This window comes from Crocodylus porosus, unplaced genomic scaffold (genome assembly GCF_001723895.1).
Source record: "Crocodylus porosus isolate Cpor-Errol unplaced genomic scaffold, CroPor_comp1, whole genome shotgun sequence".
Taxonomy (NCBI): domain Eukaryota; kingdom Metazoa; phylum Chordata; order Crocodylia; family Crocodylidae; genus Crocodylus; species Crocodylus porosus.
In genome coordinates this window covers 24,935,699-24,954,800 of record NW_017728886.1, presented here as the reverse complement: position 1 = coordinate 24,954,800, position 19,102 = coordinate 24,935,699, and the positions used below count along the sequence as shown (strand labels likewise).

General features: G+C 40.9%; 1 protein-coding gene across 1 annotated transcript in view; it reads left to right on the top strand.

Annotated features, from left to right (window-relative positions):
* The window catches only part of CCDC7 (coiled-coil domain containing 7), a 75,000-nt gene extending 56,915 nt beyond the window's left edge, over positions 1-18,085 (top strand). The window contains exons 15-21 of the mRNA XM_019529147.1: positions 277-355; positions 2,386-2,451; positions 5,476-6,123; positions 10,890-10,969; positions 15,626-16,115; positions 17,032-17,073; positions 18,026-18,085. Coding sequence (XP_019384692.1) covers positions 277-355; positions 2,386-2,451; positions 5,476-6,123; positions 10,890-10,969; positions 15,626-16,115; positions 17,032-17,073; positions 18,026-18,085 — 1,465 coding nt within the window. The remainder of the gene's footprint in view (positions 1-276; positions 356-2,385; positions 2,452-5,475; positions 6,124-10,889; positions 10,970-15,625; positions 16,116-17,031; positions 17,074-18,025) is intronic.
* The last annotated feature ends 1,017 nt before the right edge of the window (positions 18,086-19,102 follow it).

Sequence of the window (19,102 nt, the reverse complement as noted above, 5' to 3'; positions counted from 1 at the left end):
ATGTATCCCAGAAATATGGGTCTGTACCAAAAAAATTCATTATTTAGTACTCGGTAATAATCTTTCTTTTGTCTGCTTGAATGGCATGGAATTATACTTGCTTTGGTAAAAAGGGCAGTAATTTGAAAAGCAGTTTTATAAATTTGGATGAGAAGAATGACATTGAAGTTTGTGCTTTTCTATGTGAAGAACATGTTAACAAAACTTATATTGTTTACGGTCTCCATAGTTCTACCATTAGACCTTGTTAATGTGAAAGTGTTTGATCAATTACAGAAAACCAAAGCAAGTTTCATCTCAGGCTAAAAAACAGAGTGAAAATCAGAAAATGAAAGAAGATTTGCTTAAAGCTCAGGTAACATATTGCATGCAGTATTGATAAAATGGTATGTGGGACTAGAGTAGTGTTTAGAATTTGATTGATTTTTGGACAATTTGTCCAATTATCCAGTTTATCCTTTATCCTCGGATGAGGGACTTCCTTCCCATAAGATCCTGAGGGAGAGAGGGAAGCCATTGATCTTCACCTTGGCTTCCTCTTTAAAAGCTCCTGAGAGTCCAAGGGTAGGTGTCTAATGCAGCACTCTGTGTTGTGAATCTGAATTTAAATCCTGTTCTCTGCAGGTGATAATATATCAGTCTATTGCCACTTCAAGCGTACATATACTCTGGGGACATGAGGAGTGAAAAAAGCTTACCTCCTAGCCAGGCATATTGCAATTGTCCTTTACATACCCATGACTTCTCTGGCCATCATATCTCAACCAAAATGTCATACTAAAACTATCTGGGTGCTGCTTTCTGGTCCATATTCATACATGCACTCCACATTAGTACTGTTGATTACCGTTATCAAGTGTGTGATACTGTTAAGGTTGTTACTTATAATGGTATCAGCTCTTCTGTTACTGGTGATTTTAGCACTTATCCAGTGCTATAATTTAATTGCATGTGGTACTGGTGACTGGTAACAATGCACTCTTGGCCGTTGACTCCACACATTTCTGGCAGAAAAAGACATACTTTGTGTTAGGCCCCGTAGCCCCGGCAGATGAGGGGGCAGGGCTGCAGGGGGCTGTGGGTGGGGGGCAAGGGGCACCAACACCCCTGCAACTCCATGGATTTGGCCACAGAAACTGCAGGGGCACTGGCAGGGCTGGGGTGGGGAGTTTTAATTTTAATCATGGAGTTTGGTGTTTTTAGCAGAGAATTTTTGGGGGGGTTTTATCAGGGAAAACCAGACTCCCTGCTCATAACTTGGCTGTTGAGTAACACCATAGTGTTTGAACACCTAGCAAACACTAACAAATTTAATTTTGCTATGGTCTTAGAGATAGGAAAATGTTATCCTATTTTATACATAGAAAAACAGACAGAATAGTTAAGTGACTTGCCCAGGTTCACAGAATCATAGGCAAGTAGAACTCAAAAGGACCTCACAAGTTCATCTAGTCAGCCCCCTACTCAAGGCAGGAAGGTATTTAGAAAATGTAAAAACAGATTGAATACATTAACTGCAAGATTGATCGTCCCTTCTGTAGCACCATAATTACTTGTTACACAAAAAAACATGGTCTGCTATTTATTCTAATTTCATTAGAATAAATAAATTTACATTCTCTAGTGGAGTATGTCATATGCACTGTAGTATGACAACTATTTAAGGTAAATATTAGAATATGACTCAGTGCTTCAGACCAGTGGTAAATATTGCATTTTCATACATACCACACATCTCCAAGTAAGTCAAGCCTTTTTGAAGGCAGAATGAAGAAAAAAAACATTGTTTCAGTCATAGAGGAATGAAGCCGCATGGAGTTTGGACAGTATATAATGTTCTGATTTATTTACTCTTTCTTTGCAAGCTCCATGTCCAGCTTTAACTCTGTTGCAATTCAGCAGCAGCTATGACAGTTAAAGTCTGAGTTGCTTAGTTTGCAAGAGAATATGAATCTGAACAGCAGATTCTACCTCTCCTCCATGTAGCTGAGAAGGGAAAGGAAGAGAGCACAGCTCATGACAGCCAATTAGATATTCCCATGATTTCATTCCAACACAAAAATCAACTTTCTGACTTATACATACAACCCAATCTTGGATAGCTAATTTAATTTTTTAAAAGATGCATGTGGTATTTGAATAAATAGGGTAAATTGCAATTATTGTAATTGTTATAAAATAACTTTATTTAGTGGAAAATATCTGTAGTTGTTATTCAGACAAGAAATCTGTTATCATTGCATTATGATCAGAAGAAAAGAAATCAGGTGACTTAACTCTGATGCTAGTTGCCAAATATGAAAGAAATCCAGGGCTGATGTCATAGATTCAGAAGGTAAGAGTGAAAAAAATCACAAGATCTTAAATTTTCTTCATGTATCATAGGAATGCCTTCAAGTTCTTGAAAGAGAGAAGAAAAGCCTTGAGGAAAAGTTACAGAAAGCTTTAAAGGTACGGAGATTGAAAAATATGTGTACAATATTCTTGTAAAGTGATCAGTTTATATTATTACTGTTGATGGCTATCCTAGAAATAGCTGTGAAATTTGTTTTGTTAGTCCTTTTTTGTTTCCTTTTCTGTTTACATTGGTGCCCCCTGCAGCACTTGGTGTACAATAATTAAAAACTATTTAGCAACAATTTTGATGGGCACATAAACATATCTTTAAACATAAACACTGCCATATCGGTTCAGACCAGTAGTTCTTTTAATCTGGTATTAATTCTCTTAAAGTTGCTAATGTAACAAATGTTTCAGGGAAAGAAGTTCTGAAAGTGTGCCTGTGGCAGTTAGATATCAGGTCAGATGAAGGAAGAAATTTCACCTTTCACAGATGCAGAGAATGAGGTGGGGAGGGTTGAGCATATTGCCTTACCTTTGCTTTCTTGTCCATTTTTTGTTTTGATTTCCTATTATTAATTTTTTTCTTGGTTGGGGGGGACACACTTTTTTGTACTGGGAAGTGAAGACGAGAAATCCTGGAAGATACTAAAATCCTTAATGATCTGTTCTGAGTTTTCCAGGGGGGAAAGAGGAACCTAGTTTCTGTGCTGGTAATCTTGCACAGCATATTTTCAGGTGAATGGAATTAAAAATTATTTTTATTATGAATAAGCCTATGTAGTGGGGCTCCTACCCCATTATGGAAGAAGAAAGAGAACCAGGGAGCAACCTGTAGGTTTGAAGGGGGGACTAGTCCTTGAAGGGACTAGTAGGAGCAGAGAGCCTTTGAAGAAAAATGGCTGCTTGCCCCAGGTGTAGACAACTCAGTCCGGCCAGTGACTGATAGTGGAAGTGGTGGATCAGATGACCCAGTGGGTAGCTACAAGCTTCATAAGGCTAGGATCACAGCCAAGGAGGGAGGTTGGCTTTGACCTGCCAGAGCAGAGGAGCTCCAGACCATGGCTGGAGGGGGAGCAGGGAAGAGCTTGGCCGGCTCAGTCAGGGGAGCTCCAAACCCTGGGAGGACTACAAGGAAGCCCAGTAGCACCAGACATTGAGGATAAGTTACACTGAGGATAAGTTATTTTGGTTATATGATCATTTGTTACCATGGTGTGACAGCCCCAGGCTGGGATAAAGGATTTATTTTGGAAGCAGTTGTGGTTTAGACTTGTGCTCACATTTGATACCAAAAAACTGGGAGCAGCTGAAAGGGGAGGCTTAGAGGCTACAGGCAGCCCCTCGGGTGCATTGCTATCATTGCGGGAGGACCAGGCTGCAAACCAAGGATCAGAACATGCGACAAAAAGACTGTGGGTGCAGGCCCAGACCCTGTGAGGAGGGCCTGAAGCCCCAAAGATTGAGGGCACAAGCTAGACCCTGAAGGGGAAAGATTGGGGCCAAGGGACTCATCTACAGCAAGAGGGCCAAAGCCAGAAAGCTGAAGCTTGGACAAAGATTTAAGGCCCAATGGCCAAGTCTGCGTTGAGGTCCAGGGAGAGCCCCTCCAAGTCAATACCCTGGAGACAGAGGAACTGTACAGCCAGAGCAGAAATAGCATCCCGAGGTCACTGCCGTCTGAGGGCAGCCTCCCTACTTTACTTTAACATCAAGGCACGGTAGGCGAGACGACGGTGTAGGACCCTGAGAGGCCAGAGGGGGTGAGTAAGGCAGGATCCAGGCAGCCACTGAGCGTGGCATGGCCATCCCCAGGGTCTGACCTGCTACAGCCTGTTAAAAAAAAAAAAAGATTAATGTTAATGCGCCATTAAAGATTTGCAGCTAAAATAAAAAGTTATGATATGTAAAGCAATATTAATTTGATCACAGTGTGCATCCTGTTATTTAATGTTATACATTTTATAAAAAATAAAGTACATATTTAAAAATCAGAATAACCATACTACGTAATGTGATATGGAGAACTTTTTCTATAGATTTTTTTTTCATTTCCTGTTTTTATTTTAATGTGCAAGTTCTAATATTGTGTGAACATAGGTTTTTGCTTTTTATATATTAATCATAATGGATTTCATCGTAATGGATTTCAGAATAGGATGAATTATGCCTTTGGGTGAAACATAATTTGCAGTCTGTTTTCAGCCCATTCTTTGAAAATCTCTAAGTAATTGTTTCATAATTTTAATTCAGTAATATTAATTAGTTCTATATGAGAGTTAAACCCTGTATCTTCCTTTAACCTTAAACTACTTTTAAACTTGTAAGCACTTAAGCATTTTTAACAAGTGCTCAGTGGTGGATCCAGGATTTGACAAAGTGGGGTTTGGAAGCAGAAACCCATCCTGCAGAAGTGGCTGCATGCCACTTCTGGCTCTCCCCTTCCTCCCTCCTCCTGCCCCCGTGCAGGTAGGCCACGCAGTGGGAGCCTCCAGGGACTTTTTGAAGTCCCCAAAACAGCTAAGAATCCCCACCCCCCCAACCCATCCCAGCTCATAGGCATGTCCTCTTCCCATCCTTTGCCCCCTTCCCTCACTCACTGCTGCTGCTTTTCTTGCTGTCTGGGAGTGGGGGAAGCTTCAAAGATATTCCTGCCCATTCCAGCCAGGCTGTGCTGCGGCTGGGCTCAGCTGGTACAGCAGGGGGTAGGTTTCCCTGACTTACCAGGTCTCCCCAGGAGCAGGTGTGGGGAGGGGGTATCCCCAGTACCCGTTACTTTTATGGCTGTCCTAGCTGAGCTCAGCCTCCAGGCAGGCTGGCTGGAGCAGGCAGGAGCAACTCTGAAGCTTCTCCCACCCCTGGGACAGTGGGGAAAGCAGCAGCAGGTGGGGAAAGGGAGGGAGGGGAAGGGACATGCATCTGACCAGGGAGAGGAAGGCAGTGGGGAATTCTCACTTGCTTTGGGGACTTCAGAAAAGTCTTTAGAGGCTTCTGTGGCACAGTCCAGTCCAGAAGGGAGGTGTAACCATGCTACGGCACCCTGGCTGGATCTAGCCTTGCAAGTGCTTATATTCTTTGTTCAATTAAAGCCTAAAGCACAACACTTACTCTACTGTAAACATTGGTTTTGAACAGGAAACTGAAAACACTAGCAAGCAGCTCTCAAAACCAGCAGCACCTGCCCCTATTCAAGATGCACACTTCTCATATGCAAAGGTAGAGGGTGGTAATGAGGATGCTAACAGTGATGTGAAGATGAATTATAAAGATTTATCAAAAAAGGGGAAAAAACCAACAAAATCTAAAGGCAAAGGAGAATATAATGCAGGTTCAAGAAGAAAATCTATTAATGAAGCTGATAAGCCAGAACAGAGATTATCAACAGTTAACAATGGGAAACAAGTTGGAAATGAATTATTTCGAAAAAGAAGTTCAGCAGACACTAAGAAAATACAAGAAACTCTGTTGTCATCTCAACTGAAAGATGTTCAACTTGAGAAAGAAGGTTCTGATAGAGAAATATGTAGAGATTATAAAATTCCAGCAAATGGATTAAGGGAGCAAAACCTTGTTCAGGAGAGAGAACCCCTGTACAAAGCTTATGAATCACTTCCTGTTATAGAAGAGACTCCAGTAAATTGGTTGGGTCAACAGGACTATGAGAATGCACAATATACAACGAGGCCAGCTGACAAAGAGTCAGTCTCATTGTTACCTAGTCAAGTCACAGAAAGGTCAAGTATAAAGGAAATGAAAGCCCATGGCAAAAGAAAATCAGAGGTTGTAAGAACGATCATATTTTTCTTTTTGGCTTTTTAAAAAATATTAATATTAGAATACAGTCCACCTTATTTTCATAGTGCAAGGATGGTAATTAAATGGACTCTATTAGCAATAAGTATTATTTCTTTTTCAACCCCTTTAATTTTTCAGATTTTTTCCCTCATTCTTTAAAAAAAAGGTCCTGCTGGTATAGGTTTTCCTAACTGAGTGGTGGAATAAACCAAATATATATATTGGAATCTTCCACTATTTTTTAAAAATGTACTCTAGCTGAAAGGTTAAATGTATGGATACCTTAGAATGGTCCTTGGAAAAACAATGATAACTCCGTAGATTTATTATTTGTTAGCATGCTTTGTTCTTTTGTTCTCTTTTTCAAAACTATTTTGATGAAAACACGTTTATTACTTGTTAGGATTGCAAATTATAACTTTTTCTTACTCTCTTCTTTTTCTTGTACCTCCTTTGCTGTTATTTGACTCCTTATGTTCTCTTCATTTTCAAAGGCTGCTCTTTTTCAGACAGTTCTTTTGAAATTCCTGCCTCCTGGACAGTTTTCAAAAGTACATATTCAGCTCCAGAAAACAAAGTGCTTAATTTAGTATAGATTTCAAGAAAAAGATTCTCCTTGAAGACAGTGAAATTTCAGATTAGTCCTAATGGTTAGCATATACATTTGTTGGGATTCTTTTCGGTTTAGAATCTTACTAATTCCTTCAAGGAGAATGGAAAAATCCATCATCACTTCAGTACTGTATTCTTATTCTTTTGAACAAGTCGCTGAAATTGCCTTATTTAATTTTATTTTTTTCTACCTTTTCCTTTTAGCCTATCTGTCACTTGTTGGTTTTAACTGCTTCTTTCCCCATTCTCTTAGAGAGAGAAGCTATAAAGATTGTCATTCTATCCCTATTTTCAGTGAAGAGAAGTTTTACATTTGCTGTTGTTGAGTCACAGGGTACTTTTGCTGAATTTGGTAGGTTAATTGAAACTGTTTGCATACTGGAGGGACAATTTGAAATGCCCATTCATTCACTATCCTGTGATGGAGTTTATTTAACCTTCTCTTCTGATTTCATCACAGTAAGTGATCTATTTTGCTTCCACCTCTGGTACAATAATTTCCTTTTACTCTATCCTTATTTGTCTTAGGTACTTATCATTATCCTTATAGGATCTGAGGAAACTAGGGCTGGAAGCAACCTTGTAAGTTATTCTAGTCTTGTCACCCTACTCAAGGTAAAATCACCCTAAATTATCCCAGCCAAGCTCTTGAAAATTTCCAAGGATGGAGATTCCACAGCTTTTTTAGGTAGCCTGTTCCAATATTTGACCAATTCCATTGTCAGAAAAGTGACACCCCCTTATCTCCAACCTAAATTTCCTCTGCTGTAGCTTAAGTTCATTTGCTCGTAGTTCTGTCCCCTAAAGTAACAGAGAAAAGTCCATTTCCATCCTCTATAAGGAAGTCAGATACCTCTTTCAGGTATTTGAAAACACTTTTCCAGATTAAATAATCCTAGTTCTTCCAGCCTGTCCTTATAAATCATACTTCCTAGGCAACAATGTTTATTGCTCTCTGATGGATTGTTTCCAATCTGTCCACATCCTTTTTGAAGTGTGGCAACCAAAGCTGGAAACAGTACTCCAGGTGAGGCCCCACCAGCTCTGAATAGAGTGAAAGAATCACTTCCCTTGACTTGCAAGAAACACTCCTGTTAATAATTCAGTTTAGTATGCTGTTGGCTTTTTTTGCAATGAGAGCACACAGTTGGCTCATATTCAGCTTGTGGTTTACTGTAACCCAGGGGTGGGCAAAATGCAGCCCATGGGCTGGATCTGGCCTGCCAGGCCTCTCTATCTGGCCAGGGGGCCCCTAAAAAATTTAGAAAATTAACATTTATCTGCCCCTGGCTGCCTGTCACCCAGCCCTCGATGGCTTGCCAAAACTCAGTAAGCAGCCCATTGCCTAAAATTATTGCCTGCCCCTGCTGTAACCCTTGAGTCCTTCTCTGTAGTACTCTAACCAGTCATTCCCCAGTCCTTATGGGCATTTTTACATGTGCTCCCAAACATGGTGCTGGGCGCTTTAATTAAAAGCATTGTTGCACATCCCCACACTTAAAAAATGGTGGCGGGGCACTTTGAACTAAAGTTTCTTGGATGTGTTTTATTTCAAAGTGCACTGCTGCCATTTTGTCAGTGCAGAGATGTGTAGTGATGGTGATAAATAGGACAAGCAAGGCTGCTGGAGTGCATGAGTTTCCATGCTCCAGCAGACTCAGTTAATCAAGTCAGAGCAGGCTTGTCAGAGCAGGCTCCACGCATGTGTGTAGGCACCCTATATGTCCATGCAATTATTTTGTCCCAGGTGTAGGACTTTGCACTTCACCTTGTTTAACTGCATCTGATTGATTGCATACTATTATTTTAGTTTATCCAGGTCATTCTGGATCCTGTCCCTAACCTCCAGTATGTCTGCAGCTCTATCCACTTGGTGTCGTCTACATAATTGCTAAGCCTGCTCTCAGTCCCATTATCCAAATCATTAATGCAGATGTCAAAACTGGACCCAGGACAGATGCTTGGAGAATCCCATTTGAGCTTTCCTCCCAAGTAGACTGCCATTGATGACTACCTGTTGTGCACACGGATTCAACCTGTTGTGTATCCAGCTTACAGTGCTTTACTTTAGTCTGCATTTCCTTAATTTATTGATGAGATTGTCTCCCATGGCAATCTCAAAAGCCTTGTTAATATCAAGTAGTATGACACCTATTGCTTTTACTTCATTCACGGTGTCTGTCACCTTATTGCAGAAGGAAATGAGGTTGGTTAGGCAGGACTTGGTCTTGGTGAATCTATGCTGGCTGTTCCTGATCACTTTGTTCTCCTCTAGGTTTTTCACACTAGACTTTTGAGGACCTGCTGTATGATTTTTTTTTTTCAGGTATCAAAGTCAGAGTGACTGGTCTGTAATTCCCCATGTCCTCCTTCTTTCCTTTCTCCTCCTCCTCCTCCTTCTCTCCTCCTCCTCTGGAAACTGAAGCAAAGTGTTAATTTGGTATTTAAATCCTATTTGGATTATCCCTAATCTCCACCCCATCCTGAATATATATTGTTCCTACTTTTTCTCTTTCTCCCAGTTCCTTATATGTTCTTGTGACTGAAGAAACTTGCAGTTACTTTCCAAGATCCAGCACAGAAATATTTTTTAGACAGTCTCACTTTATTTCTGCACTTTTGAAGTCTGGATATAGCTCTCTTTGATCAATTCATTTTGTCATTCCTTGAAAGTTGTCTGCTTTCTATTAATATCCTGTTTGGAGGTACTTACTTATCCAGGTAAAACTTCAGGCCCTTCCTAAATTTTACCTCCTTCTGGGGATGCAAACTTTAGATAATATTTGGTATTTATTTAAACTAATTTAATACTTTTTCTATATTTGAGTCCTTGAGTTCTTGAGTCCAGTCAACTTCTGAAAAGCTCCCATATCTGGTTGTCTTCATTATCCCCAATAAAGTTGGGATTTCCTCCTTTGCTGTTACCATCATCTTTATCATTATTACCAAAAACAAAACAGCCAATCCAAAACCAAAAAACTACAAACCACGCTTTACTGAGCTCTTCTGCTGCTTGCCCTGTTTTCCTGTTTTCTGGCTTGGACTAATCACAGGTTCCCAGTGGTCACTGATGTCTTGGATTTTAATACAGCTTCAGGAGTAGGAGTGGTCTCATCTGATTTCTTGAGCTTTTTGCAGACTGAAATACAACTGCTAATCACTTTGTCCCCTGGCTTTTGTAGCACTATGCTTCTATGATTCATTTTTAAATCTCTTTGACTGTTTTCAAATGCATCTTCTCATGGCTCATATAACATTTCAACTGGGTTCTTATAACATTTCATTGTTTTTGATGCATATATGACCTTTTGCCAGTACTTGTCTATTTCTTTGTTGTATGGCATACCCTCTAGGAGATCAAAACTGACCTTCTGATCAAGTTTGATATCTCTTCACTTCTGTTCCCTCCTCTTTTGTTTTTATTGACAACTCTATACTTATCCTCTCTATTCAAATCCTTGGTGATGGCATTGGAAAAAGAAAAGAATTTAAAAAGATCACCAAAACTTACTTGACAGTATTTAGGGTTTTTGGAAATTTGAGACCTTAAACTCCGTCAGGGGCTGAAATATTAATTCAGTTACTTGTTATCTCCTCCTTCATTAGCTATTTACCTTACTAATATTACAGTTACTCAATTTGTTCCTCTCCAAACTGTTCAAAACACAGTTTCCCTTTATTCACCACATCAATATTAAATTTATCTTTGTCCTTAGGCTCCTGTACAACTTTGCTTAGCCTACATATTGGCACTTCTGTTCATTCAGTTAATGGTGTAACATGCTTTCTTCTCCCAGCGCTCTCTGAGTGATTGATATCCTGAATAATATTAGTGTAGTTAACTCTAAAATAACAATAATTGTTTTAATTGGCTAAAATGATTTTTTCTGTATTTTTTTTTATTATGTTCTGCCCTTTTTATATTTTAAGTTCCCAGCCAGGGACTGTCTTGCTACTTGCTACTTGCCTTTATACACTCCTAGGATATTATTAGCACATGATAAATAACTGCAAGTTGAAATAAATAGCTTTTTCAGCAGTCGAGGTATACAATGAATAATCAAAACTGTTTATTTTCCAAGTGAGTCATTATCCAATTTATTATTCTCAATTAACAGTCCTAATTATTATGCTTTTTACAGCCTTTGAAATTAGATCCCCAAAGATCTACTAAACCTAGAAAAGCCACAGAAACAAAAAAAGGAAGTTTAGTGAGAAACAGGTAGTGAAACTTAATCCTATTTTTTCTTATAGATCTGAAATAACTACTGCAAGTATTCTGAATGTGTAATTGATATAAATATATGGAGGCCTAAAGTGGGAGAATATCTTCTCTCTCTCTTGTTTACATAGATGAGAAGAGCAAGGATGCAATAGTTGACAGTTAAACTGTTTGAAAGTTTTATTTAAGTTTTCAGAAGTTATTATGGGTTATAAACATAGGAATTGAGAACAGTGAAATACTTTTTGTGGTTATTTGTCTGCAGTACCCAAAATGTTCAGCTCACTTCTGTTCCTTGATACTTGTGGCCCATGTTGGAGGCCAAGGATTTGTGTATTACATGTATATTGAGTCCTTTTAATTTTTAACTGAAATGCAAGAAATATTGAATTTTGTAAGGATCCTGGTATCTGATTATAAAGTTTGTTCAAGCCTCTCTGAACCAGGTAGTCTCTTTTTAGTGCTACCCTGGTCTACTTTCAGACTAACCTAACAACCCCTGAATTTTGTTATTATGTGGCCTTTTGTAATTGAGTCCTTATCCATTTATCTGTCATCCACATGTATATTCTATTGGCTTGACATTAAAATATTTTGGCTAGAAATACCCCATTAGGGTTGCACATGTACCGTGAGTGTCCTTGTGTTTCCATATCAAAGATGAAGTGTATAACCCAATTACCACTTAGTTCCTTCTTCAGTGATTTGCAAGACTGATCTCTGTAGGGTCCATGTCTCAACACCACTGCATAGAGACTTTTGTATATAGTTGTACCTACTAATGCTAATTAAAAATAATATTATATAGGATAGTTCCTGCCTTCTTTCTCCTTTCCCCATTTCTCTGACATTTTCCTGATTATTTGGGCTGAAGGATACCTCATCCTAAACTTGTCAAAGATGAGACTCAACTCATGACACCTTCAAGGCCAGTTAACACTGCTTCATGTGACTTGCTTTTGATTTGAGCAGTGTGGATACCCTTACCTCCTTGAATAGATCACACCTGAGTCTAGAAGTGAATTCTAGATTGACTAGCTTCCGGAAAATGTCTTTGAAGATAATCTTAGCTGTAGGTTTGCAAAGGACTGAAAAAATAGAATCTTAGAGAGAAAAATGAGTCTCATTTCTCTAGGAATACTGGATTTATTTTCAATTAGTTCACCCACATCCAGTCCCCAACTGCAGTTAGGCACTGGGAAAAGACTAAGATGCAAAGGTCAGGGTCAGAAGAGAAGGAAAAACAGAACATTTTGATGGCACTTCACTCCAAACTTCTGTACAGTTTTGCCCAGGGGCTTCATATATACATTGGACAGGAGCACAATAAGTAGAGGTGTACTGATATATCAGTCCATATCTTATCGGCATCAGTAAAAAGAAAATTGACATTATCGGCAATGGTCTTTTTTTGGCTGATGTGGCCAATAACTTCGCCAGTAAATACTGTGTGTGTGTGCACAGCTGCAGCATGCACATGGCCAACTCAGCAGCTTAGATAGCAGCATCTGGTTGGGGAGGCAGGGCAGATTGAGGCCCCTGTGGTGAGGGAAGGAGTAGGGTTGGGGCTGAGGCAGAGCATGGGGTGGAGCTGCAAGAGGCTTGTCTAGGAGGTGCTGGGGGGAAGGGGGAGAGCAACTCCCACTGCTGTGCACACTTGTGGAGGAGGCACAGAGGGCGTGTACCCCCCAGATCTGCTGTGAGCTCAGGGCTGGGGGCAGTGCCAGGCTCTTCCCGATGGGGGGTTGTGCCAGGGTTGCGCTGGTGGCAGGCAGCAGTGGTGCTGGGAGGGGGGTTTCAGGGGGACTGTGGCAAATTCTGGGATGACCTTAGTCCCCCCGTAGTTCCTTGCAGTGTACCCCCCAGTGTCATTGCCTTCCACCCCGAGCGCAGCCCTGGCCTAGGCCCCTGCCGGGAAGACCCCAGTGCCTCCCCTTGTTGCCCTCAGCGGCAGTCTGCCCTCACCCCATGCACAGATCTGGGGAACACCTCCCCCATGCCTCTCCCAGGGGTGCACACAGTGGCAGGAGTTGCCCCTCACACCCTTTTCAGATGAGCCACTTGTGGCTCCATCCCATGGCCCACACAGTGCCTGCCCTGGCCCAGCCCCCCTCTTTCCTCACTGTAAGGGCCTCAATCTGCTCCCCCCTTCCCTTCCCTTCTCTCCCCCCACCCCTCCCCACCCAACAGACTTACCAGCTGGACACTGCTCTGCCAACTGCCAAGCTACATATCGGCAATCGGATCAGTATCTGCCGATATGGCTTGTTAATGATTGGCCATCAGTATTGGCCCAAAAAATCTGTTTTGGTGCACCTCTAACAATAAGGCCTCATATATACATTGAACAGGAGCACAGGAACCTTGCAGGAGTCCATAAGAAAGGTTATGTGAGGAGGGTGGAGATATGATGAACACTTACTCATCACCATCACCCGGAGCCTCCCGGCTGTGAATGCGCAGAACCAATTTAGAGCTGTCCTACAAGTACCCACCAGGCTAAATGCTTTTTTAGTATCTCAGGGTCAACTTATCAAAGACCACTGAAAGATCATTAACTGAGACCACATGCATGGTCTCTATGCTGTATCCAGAATGAAAGCCAGACTGGCAAGGATCCAAGAAACCAAAGGCATCCAGGTGTGCCTGGAGCAGTTAAATGACTACCTGTTCAATGACTGCCAAAAAGGGAAGGTTGGAGACAGGGCAGTAGCTGGATGGGGAGTAAGCATCAAGTGATGGCTTCTTGAGTAGGGAATCTCAGAATTAAGAGCATCCAGTACCCTGCCCTTCCAATGGGAGGCATTGAAAACTCCGGCCAGCAGTGTCCCTAGTCTCCCATGGCTAGCTTTTACAAGCCAGGAAAGCCATGTTCACAGCTGGTCACCCTATTTCCTCCAAGCCCATGCCCCACAGCAGTGAGTGAAAGCAATTTAAAATGATCCATATAAACAGGATGTAACTGGGCTTCCTCAATCCCAAACTCTGACTGCAGCAAATGTGGTGGTCCTCAATTTGTGCCAGACATGGGAGATTTTAACTGTAAAGTAGGTGGCAAATTCATCACAGTGGAATGAAGACTTGGTTTCTGGGCAGAGACAAACTGGATTAACCATGTGATTCACCACCCAGAGCAGTTCTTCTGGACAATACTTTACAAATGGAATGGCAGTGGAGAAGAGAAGCTTCTTCACTGCCATTACTGCCATACCATGGTCCTTTAAGAACGATATATGCTGCAGTCAGTTGGCTTTAGCATAAATTGAGAGCCACCTGTGTTCCAGCTCCTACCGTTCCATTTAACCTGCCCCAGTTCCCCCAAATTCCAGTCGGACCTATGATGCCATAGTGGTAGGAATGGATGCCTAGGTGCTGCTGTGTCTATGATCAAGGTCAGTATGCTATTCCACAGATCGACTAGGCCATCAGCAGAGTAGCCATCAAGGTTAATGAGAATATCCCCCAGGGCAGAGGTTCTAAAACTTTGTGATACCGTGACCCTGAGTGTTAGGTGGTGGGGGATGGGGAGCTCGCACATGACAGCCACCCCTGCCATCCACCACTCCACACCGCTGCTGCGTGCCACTTCCCTCCACCGCCACACATACTCCCTGGGAAGTTTGTGACCCCCTTTTAACTTGCCCCCACAGTTTGCGAACCTCTGCCCCAGGGAAAGCTGGGGACCATCCTAGCTGGTCCATCACCCTAACAGGGGCAATGGAGTACTGAGATCTGTGCCTCTGTGAGGTAGTGGTTCAAATATGACAGAGGTTTCTTGACACCATTTCTTGATAATTGGAGCCCCTGGATCTAGGTAGGTGCAAAACATAAGGTTCAATGTATGCCCTACCTTATGGGCTGGCCATGGAGTAGCTCCATGGTTGACATGGATACCATGAAGTCCTACTCCAGCCCCAAAGAGCTGGCGTCAGTGTGGCTGTTGAAGTCCCCCAGCGTAATAAGTCTGGGCATCCTCAACACCAGCTCTGAGGCCAACTCAGCTAGTTCAGTCAGGGGTGGTCAGTACACCATCAGAATCCCCTGCTTCTCAGGCAGGGTCAACATAGTTCTTCAGTGTTAAGGAAGTTCATCAGTTATACATTAAATGATTATGTTTAATTAAAATCAGTAAATCAGATTAAATCATGGCATAAAGGTCTTTGAATCTACCTAAGAACGGAAAGCAAACCAGTCTGTGATATTTTACTCATTGCTTCTTTAGATACTGATGAAGAAATTTCACTTTTCTTCCAAATAATTGGAAAGTTCAGCAGTAATGAGGGTGTATTCCTTTATATGAAGTACTTCCTGAGAATTCATAGGTACCATGGTGATGAATGAGGGAGGGAAAAAACCCCTCCAGTCAGATAGAATAAGGGACCTTCTAAATTCAGTGTTGTTTGTTTTGTTTAGCATTCCTATAGAATTTAATCTAATCTTTGACATCACCTCTTCCTGCCTCCAGAAAAAGAGGTTTAATCTTAGTGGCATCTAATCTGCCTATGCTTTTTCTATGGTACTTGCATATCCTGATAGTGAAGTATGTTGTTGAATATATATCTATTGGAAAGAAAGCCTCCATTTAACTGACTGCCCAATGTATTTCTTATCTCTCAAATAAGAGTATACTTTCTTTTACCTTTTTGAATCCTAAAGGACAAGCAAAGAAACCCACAGCACTGCCGTTTCAGAAGACCAAGAAAAGTCACTTCATGAAGACTCCACAAAGACTGAAGAACAGTTATTACCCAGGTCTTTAGATAGGCGGGAAAAATTGCCCCCACTGATTTCAGAAAGGGAAAAGAAAACATCTCCACTGGTCTCCCATGCAAAGGAAAATCAAGTTGCAGCTGCTGTCAGATCTGGTGTCCAAAAGAAAGATCCTTCCTTATTCATATCTGAGAAGCATACATTGGCATCACCTTTAACTGCAAAACCTCAAGACACAGTTTCTGTTAAAGACTCTTTGACTTATCATGAAGTATCTTCTGATGATCTTGGTACTGTTACTGAAGAATTTCAACACATTTCTGATTCTTCTACTGGAAAAATACCTGCTTCTGAGAGCCAAAAAAAGATATATACAGCTTTCATTCCAGAACATAATAAAATTCCTATTCCAGTTCTCTCTGTCAGTGATGAGATGGTACAGTATTATTTATTATTTTATATACACACTAATTATTTTGGACTAAATTGTGAACTCATCCATTCTGGACACTTGAAAAGTCCCACAAATTTAAAGATCAGTAATGAAATGGCTGAAGGTTACATTAGATATCAGAGTTTCCTCTCAATGCATTTAATGAGAGACCTCATGCCTCTCCAGAGTCGCGGTTGTAGGTTGTCTATCATAATACATAAATAAGGTGGGACTTAAAATTAAACAGACAGGATTTTGGACACCTACATATTGGACACCTATAAACTGACAGTTTCACCTTGCAGTTAATATCTTGAAATAGTCACAATTTAAGTTTTCTCACTGATAAGTCCATTTATCTCAGGGGTGTAAAACTCATTTGGCAGAATCAGTTCACAGGACAGATAAGCGGTATGCACCCAACCCCAAGGAACACCCCCACTACAGTCTGGATCCAGTGCCAGTGGAGCTTGTTCTGGTCAGTCCTGGACTAAGTTGCATGTGGTGCCCATTTTGGCCAGGTACAAGCCACACATGGCATCTGCTCCAACTGGTCCAGTGCAGACACCACATGTAGTGCAGGTCCTGGACTGGCTAGAATGGGCATTTGTATCCAGCATGCAAGGGACCTGTGGAACCTCTCCCTCCGAGTCTCACCTGGCATGCCAGATCCAGGAGTAAGCACGGTGAGTACTGGATCTAGCATGGAGAGGAAGAGCTGGTGATCCCGGACTGGGGTCATATGCTAGGCTGGATCTGGGCCATAGGCCTTATCTTCAATACCCCTGCTTTATCTTGTAAGTGGACCTAATAGTAGCAATCACATTTAAATATACTTTTGATTATAAATCTTATTGCAATAAACAAATAATCAAATATAGTTTAATATGATAGCTTTAATTTTTTTTTGAATTTCCAGGTTTTGAGGGAAGACAGTCAAGAATCTCTCAAAGTTTATCAGGTAAAAATGAAAACAAATATAATCTATAAAAGAAAATATTTTAGTTCTGTACAATGATTATTCTTATGTTTAAAAAAGAAATGTATAGGTAAATTATAACGTTGAACAGTTTTCTAAACAAAAGCAATGCTATTCATCTCTAATCTAGCCCTCAAATTCAAAAGTGACAGAATAGTTACAGGAGACATGACCAATCTTTTATCCTGTTTTGCTCCTGGATACTTTGAGTGAGATGGAAATAGTTTTAATTAGTGGTGCTCAACCTTTTCATTTTGCAGGCTTCATAAGTGCTATTAACAGGCCAGATCTGTAGGGTCAGTGTGTGGATCTGATCCTGTGCTGCCTGAGTCCAGCTATCCATACCTGGATCCAGATCTGCATGCCTGAACCCAGCTCTATGCTATCCAGACCAGGCCCCATGTCCTCAGTCTAATCTTACACTGCCTGGATCTGGTCCTACAGGTCCAGATCTCACCTCGCACTATCCTGTCATGTGTGCCTAGATTCCACTTTGGGCTACCAGATCGAGTCTTGTATGCCTGCATCCTGCCTAGTGCTGCCCCATTCTGTGCTCCCAGATTGGGCCTTGTGCAGGATCACACTGTCCTGTCTGGTGGGTTTCCTACATGACTGAAAATTTGGCAACAGAGGAGCAGCAATTAACACTGCCACTACTTTTCCACTGCTAATTTTTGGATCTTTGGGGAGTCCCAGAGGCCAGATGACATGGCTCCACAGGCTGGATCTGGTTTATAGGCCAGAGATCAAGTACTATTAGGCATAATTACTAATAGAAACTTAATTGATTTTGAATATGGTTCTATGTACTCAAACATTTCTTCAAAACAAGTGAAATATTGATAGTTACAGGATTGTCACTTGGTGAAGTAGCCTCCATACATACATGAATTCATACACATTTAGCATTTAATTTTTCTTTGTGTGATAACAGGACAGTCAGAACTCAAATGGAGTCAATGCCACCATCTTTAGTGTGAGGAATCTAGTCTGAATTTGTTGTTGAAAAAATAAAATGCAGATCCTTCTGTGGAACTTTTTCAATGTTAGATTAATTCTCCCAAAGCAGCAGGCAAAATGAGCAAAAATTAAAAACAAATAACAAGTTAACATATTCCTATTTATACTATTGTCAAGCAAGGGGGAATAAAATATATACTGAGATTTATAAAGAGACCATATAGTAAATTAATACAGAACTATTTCAAATCTAAATTTGCCCTTTACATTTCTAGATTTATTGAATAGTTTATTGCCCTATAGACAGCCTGGAAAATGTAATGTTCTGAGTTTTGAAGATTTATCTTTTAGAAGAGATAAGTGTTAAACAATGGTCATTTTTTGTTGTGGATTATATGGGCTTTATTTGACTATTTGGGTGCATCATATTAGCAAATCACATATTACAAATACTCATTGGTATTTCTCATGCCAGATACTAATGCAGCATTAATATTTTTTAAATATTTGCCAAGACTGAAATCTTTCTGTTAAGAGACGTCTAAGAGATGGTAATGTATTTTTGATGTAGTCTTATTTGCAAAGAAAATACATAAATCCCCCTTTTTTTTCTCCCTGAACATAGTAGGAATCAAGAAGGAAGTAGTTTCTTTACTCAATTTTCCAACCCTCTTTCCACCCACTAGTTTGTCCAAAAATGTCTCTGCCTGGTTTTGTCTGTCTGCCTGTGAGATAAGAGCTTGCAACTTTTAGTATTCCTGGCTCTGTATGGGGAATAAGGCTGGGTTGCCCCAGATACCTACCTCATATTCAACAAAAGTTTGTTGCGTCACAACATCTTTGAAATGAAAGATTTCAGGAATGAACTGGCACTTTTTCAAATAAAAAAAATGACCTACCAGCTCTATTTGTGACCATAGATCAAACATTTCATAGATTTCATAGACATTAGGGCTGGAAGGGACCTCGGGAGATCACCGAGTCCAGCCCCCTGCCCAAAGGGCAGGAAGTCAGCTGGGGTCATAGGATCCCAGCAAGATAAGCATCCAAT